General features: G+C 36.2%; 2 protein-coding genes across 2 annotated transcripts; both read left to right on the top strand.

Moving 5' to 3' along the window:
• Positions 1 to 1,918: 1,918 nt before the first annotated feature.
• LOC149000416 (mannose-6-phosphate isomerase 1-like) lies at positions 1,919 to 6,935 on the top strand. The gene is made up of 6 exons (XM_089139816.1): positions 1,919 to 1,989; positions 2,200 to 2,544; positions 2,662 to 2,829; positions 4,391 to 4,603; positions 6,061 to 6,327; positions 6,447 to 6,935. The coding sequence occupies exons 1-6, from the start codon at positions 1,987 to 1,989 to the stop codon at positions 6,765 to 6,767; spliced, it is 1,317 nt and encodes a 438-aa protein (XP_088995942.1). The 5' UTR covers positions 1,919 to 1,986; the 3' UTR covers positions 6,768 to 6,935.
• Positions 6,936 to 13,606: 6,671 nt separating this feature from the next.
• Positions 13,607 to 17,598, top strand: LOC149000415 (mannose-6-phosphate isomerase 1-like). The gene is made up of 5 exons (XM_089139815.1): positions 13,607 to 14,238; positions 14,353 to 14,520; positions 15,911 to 16,123; positions 16,807 to 17,073; positions 17,171 to 17,598. The coding sequence occupies exons 1-5, from the start codon at positions 13,885 to 13,887 to the stop codon at positions 17,516 to 17,518; spliced, it is 1,350 nt and encodes a 449-aa protein (XP_088995941.1). The 5' UTR covers positions 13,607 to 13,884; the 3' UTR covers positions 17,519 to 17,598.
• Positions 17,599 to 17,771: the final 173 nt, after the last annotated feature.

The following is a 17,771-nucleotide window of genomic DNA, read 5'->3' as shown; positions in this document are numbered from 1 at the left end:
CAGTCTTCCCTTATGAAGGAATGAGTAACACCTTCAACCAAAACTATATTGAAATCACATGTGGATCAGTTGGATGTCAATGTGAGATGTGTATCAACAAAAAGCTTTATTTATAAAAAAATACACAGTTAACTTAAGATATAAATCGTTAGTTGGAAATATTTTTAAACCAAAATGCCCATCCGTAAAAGGGCAATAGAACAAGAATGTTCCATCATCTTCACCAATTCTCTTCCCTAGAATCAATGTAAATCATCTTTCTTTTTTTTGGTAAATATCTTTTCTATCTTTGTTCATGACACCCTAAGAATTCAATTTCCCTTAAAATCCAAATTTTATCTTTTTCATATTTGAGTTTAAGAATTTTTTTTCTTCTACCTCTTCCCTTAATTGGGGGCCTACAAGCCCCGCAAGGGCCAGGGGGGAGCAAGGGGAAGGTGAAGGTGTGGTAGGGGTGGAAGTTTAAACCCCATGACTTTCTTAGACTTACTGCCTCTACAAAGGAGGCTACCACCACTATGCTAGGAACACACATCCACAAAGCTAGATCATTTCGAGTCACTAGAAGGCAGGTTTCGAAGGAGACAGTTTATTTTTCTTCCAAGTCCTATAATTTGTTTGAGTTTAATAAAATATTACGAAAGAAATTGAAAGATAAAATAGGTGTGGTAGGGGTGGAAGTTTAAACCCCATGACTTTCTTAGACTTACTGCCTCTACAAAGGAGGCTACCACCACTATGCTAGGAACACACATCCACAAAGCTAGATCATTTCGAGTCACTAGAAGGCAGGTTTCGAAGGAGACAGTTTATTTTTCTTCCAAGTCCTATAATTTGTTTGAGTTTAATAAAATATTACGAAAAAAATTGAAAGAGAAAATATGGTTGTTATAGATTTCAGGATGAATGATTCCCTTTCCCGCGCTGAGGTGAGTTAATGCAACGGATTGGTGTTCAAGTAAAACTTTAGAAGGGTACTAATGTCATACATCTATAGAAGGGTATTTTGGTCATATCAAAATTATAAGCTAACATAAATCATTAGATTTTGATCATGCATCCTTTTTTATGTAAAATTTGGATACTTAGAGTTAAGAGTATAGGAATGTAAACATATCGAATTTGGCGAATATGGTAATATTCAAATCCAATTATTAAACACATTGTTCGAATTAGAATTAGATATGTGTCAGATATGTAAATTTATAACTTAGTTCAAATTTGTTAGTTAATCAAATTTTCAGATAATACATTATCAGAATTCAAAGTAATCATATGGATAAAAATATCCAAATGTAGTTCAAATATTCGACATCCGATTAGAGTATCTATTAGTAGTTTAATGTAATTAGTTACTATTAATGAATATTAATGAAAAGGATAATGATGTATTCCTCAAAATTAATAATTTTTTTGGTATCTAAGGTTCATCCGGGCCAGCTTGCGTGCTCTTCAATTACATCCTCCGAAGGAATTTTGTCGTTGAACCCATCACCTCTCTACTGAGAAGTATGGATCTTATCACTCTACCAACCCTGCATTGACTCAAAATTAATTTTTAATTATGTTTCGATTTTATATATGATAGTATCCGTCAAATATCTAATTGAATTGGATAAAAGTCCGACTTAAATTTGGTATACCTGAATTCAAATCGATCGGATCATCAAATTTGAAAAAATCGGATTTGAATGTTCTTAGGTCAAATGACATTTTTTTTAGGTGAACTCTCTAGGGTCCAACCGAAAATTACCCTTAATTTGTACTCAAAATATATATAAATCGAGTTTGAATTTCTATCTCACTTTCTTATAGATTGTTGACTATTATTTTGCTCTACCAAAAAAGAAAGAAAAAAAACCATTATTTTGCATAATTTCAGTAAATCATTTCTAAAAGTAAGATTGTATACAAAAGTGTCAAAATGATTTATATGGACCATAGCTTGCTCTTCGCTGTCGTCTCAAAATAGCTGACTCGACTGCAATGGTTAGATTTTTCAATTCCTTTCTCAGCGCTCGCCAATGCCTTAAATCTCTTGACAATCTCTTACATTAAATTTCTTAACCCATTTCCTCAGCAATATCTGTTTCCGTCTTTTTCACTCGATTTAGATACTTCAAAGCTGATCTCCAATGGCGCTCTTAATCTAAATCAGAGCCCAAATCCAACATTTATCTCTTTTTCTGTTGTGTGTAGATGGAAAAAGATGTGGCAATGAAGAAAAAAGTTGTGAATGGGCCAGTGAGGTTAAGATGTTCTGTTCAGAACTACGATTGGGGAAGAACCGGTGAGGAATCGAGGGTTGCAAGGCTGTTTTCGTTGAATTCTGGGTTGGAGATCGAACACAGTAAGCCTTATGCGGAGCTTTGGATGGGAACCCATCCGTTGCGGCCATCTTATGTGGTGGAAAGTGGCGAACTTGATGGTGTTTCTTCTGGGTTCGAGCCGAAGACTCTGCAGTCTTGGATTTCGGAAAACCCCTGTGTTCTTGGTGATAAGGTCGTGAAGAAGTGGGGAAATAACATTCCTTTCTTGTTCAAGGTATTAAATTTTTTTTTCGATTTAAGTACCATTTTCCCCCCTCAGGATTTCCAGAAGATGTGTGTTTTTCTTTTTATGTGTTCTTAATTTCATATGGATAATACATCTGTGGTGTAGGTGCTTTCATTTTCAAAAGCATCATCTATACAAGCACATCCAGACAAGAAAATGGCCAGATCTTTGAATAAAGCTAAACCAAATCTCTATAGAGATGACAATCATAAACCTGAGATGGCTTTGGCTATTGCAGAATTTGAAGCCTTGTGTGGATTCGTTAGTGTTGAGGTAGGAACTAACTAGCCTGTCTTCCTGTTGAAGTAACTGCATTTTTCTTTTTGATTACTTGATCTTTATGAAAATGGCTTTCTCTTATTTAAAATTTTGAAATTCATTAAATGTATGGGTTTCTGTATGACAATAAGATCCAATCGGGTTTCTCTGCTTGCATTTATTTAATGGTATAGTTAAGATGGAGACACAGAAGGCTGTTTTGGCATCTAATTACCATCCCAGATAGGTTTGGCTAGTGAAATTCATTATATCAGGGATTGATGATTAGTGCAAGTGGCCTGAATGAATGATTTTTAACATAACTGCTGCTTTGGCTATTATTGCATGTAATGTGACAAGTTTTGAAGGTCTGTTGTGGGATGTATTATCTGAAATTTGGTTACATTTGGTTACATTGGTCCTGCTAGTTGATTACCTTATCTACTCATCATATGCTTTGTTTCATGTGTTAACACCATCGTATTTGTCATGGTGCTTGGTGAACCAATGTGGACAAGTAGCACAAAAATCTAAGGCAATACCAGCAAGGCACCAATGGAGACAAAACTGCCTGGGTTCTTAGACATTGCCTTGAAAACTGAACTTCATTTAGATTGGGAGAGTGCACAATTGAACTCATTCAGCTTTTGGGAGAGTTTATGAGTGGAATTAAGGACCTATCTGAACTGGCCTATGACGGGGCAGGGGACTGATTCTGGTTTGAACCACTTCAGTTGGGTTTTGGAGAGCCTGACTACAAGAAACACCCCTCCACCCCTAAAAAGAAAACAAAAGAAAAGAAAAAAGAAGGGGAAAAAGAAAAAAAAAGACAAAAGAGAGAACAATAGAAGGAAACTATGTTTATAAGCTATGCCTCACTTAACATGCTCTTCTAATGCTGAGCAAAATTGAGAGAAAATTGAAACTAACATGTTGCACTTAATTTATACTTTTATATCACATGTTTGCCTGCCTGGTTCTGGCACCCCCGGCCAACACCCAAAAAAAAAAGAAAAGAAGAAGAAGAAGAAGAAGAAGCTGATAACAATTTCTTTGAAAACACATGCACACTTAAAATGAGGGAAAGTCAGAGAGGATGGAGATCACTGATGCTGGCTTTTGCCTTTTTCCAATGCCAGCATCTTGGTTAATATAATGACAATTTGGGGCACTTGAACAATAGATCTATTTTTACCATTAAATAAACAATAGATACATCACATAGCAACATATATATTTTTTATTCATTCATTTGTTTATTTCACAAGACTTGCACACAGGGCTTCCATTTGTAATTTCATGAAATGTATAAGAGGCCGGACCTCGAAGGTGGGGGGCGCAACCGAAGGTTATTTATATATGAGAGAGAGAGAGAGAGCCTAAAAACTTACAATTTTTCTGTTTGTGCATTAGATTTGACTTATTCATGGGAGTGCTCTGTTTCTACAGAAGCCTAAAGATGTGCTTCAAGACGTTTGTGATTTGTAGGGAGTGATACAAAATGCTGTAGTATTTAATGTTGTTCTTTTTGTGCATTGGAATCGTTTTATTCATTGGAAATCCCATGTTTCTATAGGAGCTTAAAGATGTCCTTCGTGATGTTCCTGAGATTAAAGATCTGGTTGGTATTGTTGAAGTTGATGAAGTTTTACACATTAATGAGCAATATGAAGAGAAGAGAATTAAATCCATTATGCAGTCAATCTTCACCCAGTTGATGACAGTAAGTGAGAATGCCACCTCAGAAGCTGTGTTCAGTATGAAAAGACGACTAAACATTGAAAAAAAGGTATGTGAAATACTTGTTACTTGTTTGTTCCATGGTATTTAATTGTCTATTTGTTGTATTGCATTTTTCTTTTATTTCAGTACGTAGTAGGATAATCCAATTTGGAAGGGTGACAGTTATTCTAGACCAGATCTATTTCCCTGCAATATAGGAACAACAGGTTATATCATGTCACTAGCTTCATTTTATTTTTGTTCCACGAGATTGAAATCTATAAATACTGCATAAATTGCCTATACTCGTGCTTGATATCAAGTTTACGTCTCATTAAGCATTAAATTCTAGATATTGATCCAATAAAAAGATAAACATTTTTCCGTTTTCCAATCACATAAGCTGATTTCTGAGTCATAGCTTGAAGTTGAATACTGAAGCCATTCAAAGAAATTAGGGTGTCTTGGCTTGAGGAGTGTTTGAATAACTTCCAGGTAGATATAACAACATAAGAAATATTTGTATAAAGTTGTTCCTCTGCAATCTGTATGTTTATACGTAAATAAGGCATATTTTAGGGCGTTCCTGTGGTACTTTTAGAGCTAGTGTTCTTCTTCATTTTTTAAATGTTCAGTCAGTTGTCCTTTGTTCTTAGTTCAAACCCGCCCTCTTCTCAAATGTTTAAGGACACTTGAGTAAAAGTTCAGGGATGTGCTTCAGCATGGCACTGGCTGGAGCTTATAGATTTGTGTCACCTGCCATGGTCTAGCAGGAGTGGAGGAACCTTACATACTTTTACAAGTGAGACTCTCATTTCTTTAAGGTCCCTTAGGCTCATGGTGTATTCTGTTATGATTGAAACTATCATCTGCCATGGTCCGGCAAGAGTAGAGGAACTTTACAGACCTTCACAACACTTTCATTCCTTTCAGGTCCTATAGGCTATAGGTTCATGGTGTATTCTGTTATGATTGAAACTGTCATCTGCCATGGTCCGGCAAGAGTAGAGGAACTTTACAGACCCTCACAACACTTTCATTTCTTTCAGGTCCTATAGGCCATGGGTTCATGGTGTATTCTGTTATGACTGAACTGCAGAGTGATTTTTTATTTGGAACTAAATCCAAAGGTTTTAGTTTTCAAAATTCATGCATTTTGCTGGATGGAACTCTGGATTTATCAGTTTGAGGTTTCTAATCTCTTATGCTTTTATGGATTACCCAAAGACATTGTTAAGTCAAAGTTTTATGAATTTCTCCTATTATGAAACTAGTTTTTATTAGTTATACAGGCATTCTTTGTAAGGCTTCAAGAAATCAGTAGTGACCTCAAAATTATTATTGTTATTCACAACTCCTCCTGCAAGGTGGTAAATGGTATCATCATATGTTGAAGCGAACCCAAATGTTAGTGGGTCAATTTTTTGCATGTTCCTGTACTAACACATTTTGCGTGATAGGAGATCCTGTACTATGCACCAATTCTTCTTCCTTGTCTCTTACCTATTTTGTATGTTGCTTCAGGTGAGGCGTTTGACAGATAAGGAGCAACTGGCATTAAGACTAGAGAAGCAATTTCCAAGTGATATTGGTGTTTTGTCTGCCTTCTTCCTAAACCACGTGAGGCTTAGCCCTGGTGAAGCACTTTATGTAGATGCTAATGAACCCCATGCATATGTATCTGGTGAATGTATTGAAATCATGGCAGCCTCAGATAATGTTGTGCGTGCTGGCCTCACCCAGAAGTACCGAGATGTTCAGACTCTGTGTTCCATGCTTACATACAAACAGGTAAACATTATAATGACTAACTATAAAGAGGTTTGCTTCAAACAAGTCCGTTCAAAAGGCATATATTATTATGACTACCTTAGATGTTGGATCAGTCCTCTAATCCAATTCTGTGGCAGAGCTCCCCTGGAATTCTTCATGCGTTTCGCTTGAACGAGTATATGAAAAGGTACCTCCCACCTTTTGATGAATTTGAGGTTGACCATTGCATGCTTCCTCAAGGAACATCAGCTAAACTTCCTGTAGCAAAAGGCCCATCCCTTTTGCTGGTCACAGCAGGAGAGGGGACAATGCAAACAAGCACTTGTTTATCTGGAGAAATGATTTCAGAAGGTTGTGTTCTTTTTGTCCCTGCCAACACAGAGATTATGTTAACCACCACAGAAGGAGTGCAGCTTTATAGGGCTGGGGTGAATAGCAAGTTTCTTTCAGAAGATTAAGTGGCAGAAGTACCATTTCTCATACAAAGTTGTAACCATCTTTAGTGCTTTTATGTATCCCTTAGAAAGTTTCTTTCAGAGGATTAAGTGGCAGAGTACCATTTCTCACACAATGTTGTAACCATTTTTAGTGCTTTACATGCTTAATACAGTATGTATCTCTTTTAATTTTCCTTTTTTCAGCAGGTAAGTGTATGGACAGTGGAAATGTAAACAATAGTGCTTAAGTCAATCAAAGAAAATTATATTAACTGTATAACCAGCCAAATTCTTCAAATTAAATATAAAATGAATTTTGTTTAAGGGAACTGTTGAAGACAAGCTGTACTTCTTGGGATAATAGAAAATCCCAAGACAGATTTGAGATGTCAAGGCTAAATTTGCACCCTTAACCTTCTTGTATATGTTGTTTTTTCCTTATTGGTAGGGTTAGGTTCGGCCGTGCATTGTTTGGGTGGGGAAAGTTTTTTTCCGAGCTACCAGCCGAGGCCAGATACCCCATTTTATTAACTGGGGAAAAATCAGATACTTCAATTATAGCGTTATTTTCATTTGGACCCCCTTGAGGTTTGATTCGGGTGATTTTGGATAAAAGAATGACATTGTGTATTTGTCTCCCTTATGGCATAAAAAAAAAGACTCAAAGTAAGGCGTAATATCATTTTTATGATTAAAATGTCCTTGTGTTTTTTTACAATATTCAAATCCAAATAATTTTCTAATTGAATATGCAACCATATGAAGAAAAGAAATAAAAAACTTATAAATGCATTATAGTTATGAAAATCGTACTATGACTTTAATTGGCTTTTTCAAATATCACAGAGGAGGCCAATGCATAATATTATTTTTTAATTAAATATTGACTTGAATCAAACCTCGGGATCTAAATGAAAAGTACCACTTTTTTTTTTTTTTTCTTTCCGCAAATGAGAACTTTATTTATTTAAGTGAAAACCACGTGGATCTTACACATTAAATAGACAAAGTAGGATCCAAGATAAGGGGGGGAGTGGTGGTACACGAACCAATCTTGAGATAATGCTGTTGATGAGCATGGGGGACATGTGATAATGAACATTCAGTGAAAGATGCCGCTAGCTTTAGAATATCAACGAGTATGTGAGAGATTTTCCAGCTTCGACAGGATGTTGGATTCGTAATAGAGAATACTAGCGCTTGCTTGTCACTTTCCACTTGGACATAAGAGTTTTGGAAATCAAGGGCAAGACAGAGTCCGCGCCGAATAGCTTGTGCTTCAGTGATAAGAGAGTTTTGATAGCTCTTAGCCAAAGGCAAACATCACCTGGTGATTAGAGTTGTGTGCAAGACCTCCAATCCTTAGAACGTTTTGGATCTGAGAAAGAGGATCCGTCCACATTGAGTTTGATCTAACTTGGTAGCGGAAGTTCCCACCTGAGGAGTATTGGTGCTTCGTTGGAGGGGTGTTGTGGGGAGGGAGGGGAGAACTCAGTTATCACCTGTTGTAAGCGTTGCACGACATCTTGGTGCAATGGGGGTTGGGGAGAGTGGGTGACAGTATTATAGTATCCCTAGAGAGCCCAAAGTGCAATAAGGGTGTGGAGGTTTTGCTATCTGTGAGGGGATGATTGGGTAGACTGGGTGACAAGGGCTTGAAATTGGGGACAGAAAGGTTGTGAGGGGTCCCACAAATGGAGGTGAAGGGTAAAAGGGTAGATTGTAAAGAGGTGGTGCGTTGAAGAATTAGGGTGACAACATAAAATATATTGGGGTGGTACATTACAGCCTCTCACAAGCAACAGGTCCGCTATAGGTAGTTTACCAAGGATGGTCTTCCATAAGAAAAAGAGGATTCTAGGTGGGAGAGGGAGATGATGATGCCAACCTGTAAGCCAAACTGACAGTGAATGTTCCTATTGAAGTGGGTTTCCATATAAAATGATCCATTGTTGGGTATAGAGGGAGGGGTATGCTGAGCATTTTGGCTGCTATTTCACCAGGCCACCATGCCAGAACTTTGTCTTTAATCAAGGAAGCTGTCTTTGAGTTGATGAATTCTGAAATTTTAAGTGCTATGTAAGTTGCTGGAAAACATCTCAAATCCTAGAGGTGGTTTGGGACCTAGTTGAGTACCACTTCAATATATTATGAATTTTTTTTTTTTGTAAACCACAATTCATTCAACAGAAACAACAGGAAAAATATCCGAGATACAAAACCTGTAAATCTAAATAGTAGAAATAGGCCGGTCAAACCATCACTTTGATTTAGTTCCAATAAAAAGAGCTACCAAATTCAAAGCTAAGTCAATTCAATATTACCACACTCTGATTCCACACTGGATCAAACTTATCTTAATCAGATAAACACAAAGATCATGATGCAACATTTATGTATGATGATATCCAACTAGACTTGATCAATAGACATCCCTAATCTGGATACGTGTATCATGACCACATTTGTATGAAAAACACCTAAAAATTACTACTACTCTCTCCATAAATATTTCTTCTATTCAAATGGAGTTGAACCAAATAGATAGGTTTGAATACAGAAAAGTAATCATTTTGGAGAAATCTGTTTGGTATGGTTTAGAATTTTGGGGAATGTGAGGAACTTAATTACAGAATATACCAAAATATCTCCAAAATGCGAATCTGATCCCTTAAATCCTTGGCCAACTCCCACCCTATAACAAAATAATAAATAAATAAAAAGCCACTTAGACTTTTTAAGAAATACGAATACCTTTTTATATGTCAACGCAACCACCACGTGCGTCATACTTTCCAATGAAAACGTTTTCAAGAATGTATGGTTAATAAAAAAAAAGTAATTCACAAGAAAAAGGGATTAATATATAATAAAATAAATAATATTAATATCACAATCCAACATTAATTCTCATTGTCACTAACGTAAATCTGGTACATCTTGGTTTGGAGGATCGAGATCTTAGTTGCGATTTTAATCTCCACCATTGATATTTAATGGTCAAGATCGAAATTTTGCACTTGACTGTCCGATATTTCAATTGACCAGTGTGCATGATTGAAGTAATTTTGCATTAATTTCGAATTATGGGCCCCACCATTAAAGTCAAAGATAGATTTTCTACCATACGTACAGCACATGACTCTAGCTTCCCCACGTCTCCTGTCATGTGGCACCATGAAAAATGTGTAAAGATCTAAACAAGTATCTATTTCTCATAATTTAATTATTTTTCACAAGGAATTTTTATCGGCTCCACATGTTCTATCTGTTTAATTACTCAATTAAAAGTACTTCTTTAGTTCTTTTAGCTTGTTAAAGTGTGGGTCAAAAAGTAAGAAAGAAAAAAATGTGGGTCTAAAATATAAATAATTATTATTTTCATACTCTTTTTTTTTAGTATTATTATTTCCAGTCAATGGATTGTGTTTATTTTCTACAATAAAGATTTTCAACAAGATGTCAAAATTCCTTTGTACCCTTTGTAGATTCCACACGTCAAAGGTGATTTTTTTTTGTACAAAGACGCATTTTATATATAAGTTAGGGATATTATATATGCCATCAGTAGGAGTTGAACCCATATAATCTCTCCACTGAGAAGTCAGGTTCCTAACCATCCTACTACTCCTCCATTGGCATTAAATATGATTCTTAAATTCATATAAAAGATGGAAATACATCTCCATCTATCCTCGTGTAATTATCCAAGGGTGAAGTTCCGCTGCATATACAATATAGTTATAAAATTATCTCTTGAACTATATAGTCGAGATGCATGTAAGCTTGATGAACTTTAATTTTCTTTTTTAAAAATGAGTACGAAAATATCATGCTAATGGATTACCTTATTTAAGGAACAAAAAAAAATGCAGACCTTAGTACAATGGTCAATGTACTACAGTTATAGCCTCAAGGTAAAGACACTGATGGTAGTGGAGCCTCTAATCCAAGATATTCATTATTTAATGAATAATTTCATACATTGTATTCCTAGCTTTATTCCTAGGAGTTCTAATGTAATTGCAGATCTCTTAGCCAGGAAGGCCCTTTTGATTTCGAGCCCGAAAGAATGTCCGTCTTCCACTGTGTGGTTGGTGGAATTATGTTCCCCTCCACCCCATGCCCGCTTTGAATAAGATTGTTGTTTACCAAAAAAAAGAAGGAATAAAGCTGCTGATTGGATGTCTAGGGTGCAACTTTGTCTCTTAGACCCATGGGCTTTCTTCCCAGATCCTCCAACTGGGTTAGAAGGAATTCTCATGGTGGATAGAGAGTATTGTTTAAGTTAAGTTTTCTGTTTGTTCATTTGGATTGTTTAACCCCGTCTTTGTACCGGAAAAAAAAAAGAGGTCAAGACACTGAAATAATTGCATAGATCATCACCACCCAACTGTTTGTCCTCTTGTCTCCTCTTGTCCCCTCCCTTCCCAAAATTTGAGGTAATGGGCAAGCTTGTATCAAACCCTTTTGTGAGGTAGGGACATTGAGGACAACCCCTTGGATGAGGGAGAGGTGCATTTTCAACCCGAACATTAAACAGGCCGAACCAGCCTTGCCCCCCAGGCCGGGCGGCGGCCCGCCGGGGCAGCCCATTAGTCTTTATTAGTCTTATTGTAACTCTTATTCTTGTCTTTACCCAAAAACCTGTGGTTTGGACGCAGCCTCCCGTTAATCTTTGGGTCTTCTCCTCTATCTTTGGTTTGTGTGTTGCGGTTTGGGTTGGGAATAAAATATTTCTTTGTTTTTTTGTCCAAACCATTGCCACCGTCCCCTGGCCCCGTTGTCACCCCCGCCCCCTCGTTTCTTTTGGGCTGTTTGGGCTGGTAGGGCCCAAACCATTAGGCCCGGTTCAAAACCGCTCCAAACCGCACCGTTGACACCCCTATAGAGATGATTTGAATCCCTAAAATAGTTTCTTAGAAAAAAATTATTGAAATGACGGCATAGGAAAATTGATCCATCAAACTCTAGGGTGGAAAATATTTGATACTAAACTTGCCCTTTTGTTTAGCTGCTCTCCTACAAGCATGACAAAGCCACATTGGTCTTTTTTTTTTTTAAGTAACAACCACATTGGGTCATAACCCATAACTCATATTGGTAAAATAGCACTAAGATAGTACCCTCCACCAACCATTTCTAGTATCAAAAGTTTGGTTCAAATGTAAGTGCCAATTAGGCAAATCTTACCCACTTATAGACTTTAGATGTAAATACTAGTTCTGCAAATGGTTATGTGTGAAATGTTAGAGAAAATGTTGTTTACATGGGTAAAAAGTCAAGGAAGAAAAGTTCAAAAAATTAGATTGAATTATGAAAATATAATGATACAGATCAATCATTGATTTTTGTCTTCATTTGCCCTTTTTTTAATTAATCTTAAAAAACTGAAATAAAGAAATAAAGAAATAAGAAAACAAAGCAAACCAACAGAACTAGAATTAGATTTTTCATTTTGATTACTTTCATGTTTCTTTTTGTTGAGTTGTTAATTTGATTATTATTTTTTGTGGGTTTTTTATTTTGATTAGATCAATGGTTTCTTTTAATTGATAAATAAAGAGTAATTTTCAACTCATAGTCCTTAGTTATTGTCTAATATTAATTTTGAGTCTAAGTTATTCAATTTATCACACAAACCTTCTATTATTTATGTTGTTAGTCTCACTTCGTTTTTACTTACTTATTTCTAATATTATTAAAACATCTTTAAGTTTAAGAATATTGTTCATAATGCATATCTTTTAAATGTGTGATGATTTATGACTAAAAAAAAAGTAGTGTTAAACAGTAGATGAAAACAAAAAAATCGCATCTCATCGTGGCATTTCTGTTTAAGATTTTTTTATTATTTTGAAATATTTAACTTGTTTACATCAACATTTTTCTTAACCACTGGAAATATTTTCAATATATTTGTATCTTATAGAGATCTGATTGATAAAATAAAGACTAATTTTGAATGCAGTGCCTTGAGTTATTTCTAATATTAATTCTAAGTCTCTAAGTCATCCAATTTATCTCAATTTATTAGATAGACCGAACATCTTGGACCAACCCTCGTTGGGAAACTCACCCACCACAGCCAGGTGTGCGACCCGGGTCGAACACCGGATTAGTCAAGGTAAAACCTTGGAATCGGGGTTGGCAACAAAAAAAAAATGTATATCTTTCAAATTTGTGAAGATTTATGACTAAAAAAGGAAGTAATGCCAGACAGTAGATGAAGACGAAAAAATCGAGTCTGATTGTGGGATTTTCATGCAAGACTATTTTTGTTATTCTGAAGTATTTAACTTGCTTACATCGACACTTTTTCTAACCACGAGAAATGTTTTCAATATATTTTTGTCTTATAGGGATATGTTTGATAAATTGGACAGTACGGGGGGTGGCATTAATTTTGAGGGTAAGTTAAGGGTGGTACTGAAATTTTTTCTCAAATAATAAATTTGGGTTTTTCTAAAAATTTAAAAATTAAAAGTCATCTGTCGCTTTACACCGACACTTACTTCGCATCTTAATTCAAGGTCAACCACCTAACCGGTCCAACCATTTGTGAATTTTGACCAAACTTTGAATCCCTTTTGGTTTTGATTTGGAACGGATTTTCTTTGAAGCTCGACCGGGAAATTAGGTTTGGTCCATTCCAACGGTCTAACCATTTTCAGTGGTTTGGGTCTAAACTCCATGATGGTAGGAATATAAAAATAAATAAATAAACAAGAAAATATTACGTAAAAGAATAATTTCAGTGTTGGTGGGCCCCACAAGATCGTGACCTGGCCGCTGTATTCATAAACATGAACTGCTTGCCGTCTTCTCAAATAACCGACGCTCGCTGCGTCTTTCTCGGGGCCCAACTGCAACCGTAAGATTTTCTCTCACATTTTCTTCTTTGCTTTCGTGAATGCGTTAATCTCGTGATAATTTCATTAATTTCGTTAAACCCAACTTCTCTTTCACTTAACCACTTCTAAAACTAGTTTTTTTTTTCTTTCTTTCCCTCTTATTTCAATCTATTTAAATGCTTCAAACAAGAGAGTTTCAGTGGCATTCGCAGTCTGAACCAGAGCTCAAGTTCAGAATTTTCTTCTTTCTGTCTTTTTTTTTCTTTTTTTTCTGTTGTGGGTAGATGGAAGAAGAGATGGCAATGAAGGTAAAGACTGTGAATGAGCCAGTGAAGTTAGGATGTTCAGTTCAGAACTACGATTGGGGCAGAAGTGGTGAAAATTCAACGGTAGCAAGGCTGTTCTCGTTGAATTCTGGGTTTGAGATTGAACCCAGTATGCCTTATGCAGAGATTTGGATGGGAACCCATCCGTCTGGGCCATCTTATGTGGTGGAAAATGGTGAAGGTGGTGGGGATTCTTCTGGGTTTGTGTCGGTGGGTCTGAAGACCCTGAAGTCGTGGATTTCGGAAAACCCTGCTGTTCTTGGTGATAAGGTTGTGAAGAAGTGGGGAAATAATCTACCTTTCTTGTTCAAGGTATTAAAATCTTTCTCTGATTTGAGTCTCCCCCTCCCCAGAAAAAAAAAAAAAATATATTTTTTTTTGTTTTGTTTTCCAGTTTAAGTGATTTCTAGATCTCTGGTGGTGTAGGTGCTTTCAATTTCAAAAGCATTATCTATACAGGCACACCCAGACAAGGAATTGGCCAGGGCTTTGAATAAATCTAAGCCTAAACTCTACAAGGATGATAATCACAAGCCTGAGATGGCTTTAGCCATTACAGAGTTTGAGGCCTTGTGTGGATTTGTCAGTGTTGAGGTAGTAATTAACTTGCCTGTCTTCCTGAGAAATAGACTGCATTTTTCTTATTATTTGTTGCCTCATTCAACTGGCTTTTTTCTTATATAATAGAAACTGAAATTCATAGAATGATTGGGTTTCTTTATGTCACTTTGAAGATCCATTGGGGTTCCTTACTAGAATCTGTTACTCTCGCCACTTTGAAGAATCCATTGGTCTCTTAGTTACTTATTTGGTAGAAAAAGTACAGGAAGGTGGTTATTGAAATTACTGAACTATAAGGATGAGTTATTAGTATAATTTGTCTGAATTTGTGGTTTTCAATGTAATTTCTACTTTGCAGCAATTGTTTATGTTACATGATATAAGTTAGTAAAATTTGACCTGGGGTATCATCTGAAATTTGCATACATTCTGCTAGCTTCTGTGAGTTTGTTTCATAGTTTATTCATCTTTGATTGTATATGATTTGTTGCAACTTGCAAGTGTTGTATTATACATCTGCTTGTACAATCATTTAATTCCAACAATATCTATTCAGATCTGAAAGAACTTATGATTGATTGGAACCCCAGACCTATGTAAACCGGCCTGGGACCATTGCAGGAGGCTGCTTCTGGTTTGCATCAGTCAAATGGGTTTAGTGCAGATCCCACTCCCCCCACCCCCACCCCCCCCCCCCCCAAAAAAAAAAAAAAAAAAAGAATGAAACTATCTCCAATTTTAAATATGGAGCCAAAAAAAAAAAAGAGTAAATAAGAAGCTGATAATAGAACAATTTCTTTGAAACATATGATTTAAACATCCTGATCAATGTAATCTGGTCATCTGGGGCACTTTCAGAGAGATGCACAAAGGGCTTCTCTTTTGGTAATTTTCTGAAAAAGTAGGGACTGTAACTAGATTCATATACATGGACAAACAATTTCTTTCTTTCTTTTTTTTTTTTTGGGGGGGGGGGGGGGTGGGTGGGGTGGAGGGAGGGGCATTCAGGTTGGAGGGAAGAAAAAAGGCATTGAGGAAGAACAGGGGAGCAGATACAACAAGGTAGGAGCTCTAGGTATGGATTCGGGTTTTGGCATGGTTTGGATATAGCAAGAGTGGCAGGTATGGGGCGTAGAAGGTCTCATTCCTTTGAACCTGAGGGAGGGGTGGGTTGGTACTTGCTAGAGAGGAAGAGAAGGTTGATTCATAGAATGTGATGCAAAGTGCCAAGGGAATTAATTACTTTTCTGTTAGTGCACTAGAGTCAACTTATTTATAGGAAATGCTGTTCCTACAGGATCTTAGAGGCATGCTTTATGATGTTCTTGATAAATGAGAATGATACAAAACTAACGTAATTAATTGTTGTTCTCTTTGTGAATTATAGGCAACTTATTCATAGGAAATGCTATTTTTTTTTCAGGAGCTTAAAGATGTGCTTCAAGATGTTCCTGAGATTATAGATCTGGTTGGCAATGCTGAAGCTGATGAAGTTTTACGCATTAGTGATCTATATGGGGAGGAAAGAATAAAATCCATTCTGCAATCTATCTTCACCCAGTTGATGACAGTAAGTGAGAATGCTATCTCAGAGGCTGTATTGAAAATGAAAAGGCGTCTGAACATTGAAAAGAAGGTATATAAAAGAATTCCATGTATTTGTTTCATGGTATTTAGTTGTCTGTGATTTCTGATTGCTTTGTTTTTCATAATTTAATTGCACTAAGATAGTCCAATTTAATATGGCTCCTTTTATTCTAAAGCAGATTTCCATTGCAATGTATAAATGATATGTTATCATGACACCAGCTTCCTTTTGTTGGTTGCTTCACAAATTTGAAATCTTTATTGCAGAAATAAACCCAATTACTCCAAGTTGCTATCAGATTTATGTGTCTCTTTTATTGAGCATTAATTTCTATATATTAACAAAAAATTCACAGCATTTTCTGTCCTTCAATTGCTTCTGCTGTATTCTATTATTTCTAAAACCTTGGGAGTGTTATTTGGTTGGAGATTCACTCCAAATTTGTGGGTTGTACACAATCCAAGCATTTTGGTTGGATGGAACGCCGGAACTGTCATCTGAAGTTTCTATTCTCTGTTCTTTGTAAATAACTCAAAAGACTTTATTCAGGCAAGGTGATATGAATTCCTTTGAAGTGAATATGAAACTTGCACCTTTATTTATACAAGTGCTCTTTGTAATTTAGTTGTTGGTGTACCTATATTCTGCCATTATTGTGTGTAATTGGGAGATCTTGAGCTATTCAACAAGTTCTCTCTCTTTCTTCTTATCAATCTTTTATGCTTCTTCAGGTGAGACATTTGACAGATAAGGAACAGCTGGTCTTAAGACTAGAAAAGCAATATCCAAGTGACATTGGTGTTATGTCAGCATTCTTTCTGAACTATGTGAAGCTTAACCCTGGTGAAGCACTGTACCTAGGAGCTAATGAACCTCATGCATATATATCTGGTGAATGCATCGAATGCATGGCAACCTCAGATAATGTTGTGCGTGCTGGCCTCACACCAAAGTACCGAGATGTCCAGACTCTGTGTTCCATGCTTACATATGAACTGGTAAACATCCTTACAAATATAGGAGGTTTTGACAAATTCCAGTGGATTCCCAATGTTTAAATATATGCTGCAGTTCCTTGATCCAGTTTTATTGCAGGGCTCTCCTGGAATTCTTCATGGGTTTCTCTTAAATCCATATACAAAAAGGTACCTTCCACCTTTTGATGAATTTGAGGTTGATCACTGCATTCTTCCCCAAGGAACAGCAGCTATACTTCCTGTAGCACAAGGTCCATCCCTTTTCTTGGTGACAGCAGGAGAGGGGACAATGCAAACAAGCACTGGCTTATCTGCAGAAATGATTTCAGAAGGTTCGGTTTTTTTCGTTCCTGCCAACACTGAGATTATGGTGACTACTGTAGAAGGAATACAACTTTATAGGGCAGGAGTAAATAGCAAATTTCTTTCAGAGGATCAGGTGGAAGAAGCATCATTTCTCTCATAAAAATTGTGATCAGCTTTGGTTCTCTACATGCTCTGTTCAGTATTTTCAAATAGCATGGCCTTTGGAAATACAAATAGCAGTGAATATGGTGAAAAGAAGATTGTAATTTACACAAGCCAAATTCTTTATGTCAAGATAGAATTTGAAAGAAAAAATATTGTACCAAATGAATGCCATTTTACCTGAAATTTCTAAATGTAATTATTTTTTTACCAACAAAAATTTGTTGGCATTTTACTCTAATATAAATAAT

Source organism: Hakea prostrata, chromosome 11 (assembly GCF_041222555.1).
Source record: "Hakea prostrata isolate BN-2017 chromosome 11, UWA_Hpros_2, whole genome shotgun sequence".
NCBI lineage: Eukaryota > Viridiplantae > Streptophyta > Magnoliopsida > Proteales > Proteaceae > Hakea > Hakea prostrata.
This window is presented reverse-complemented; position numbering and strand designations above follow the sequence as displayed.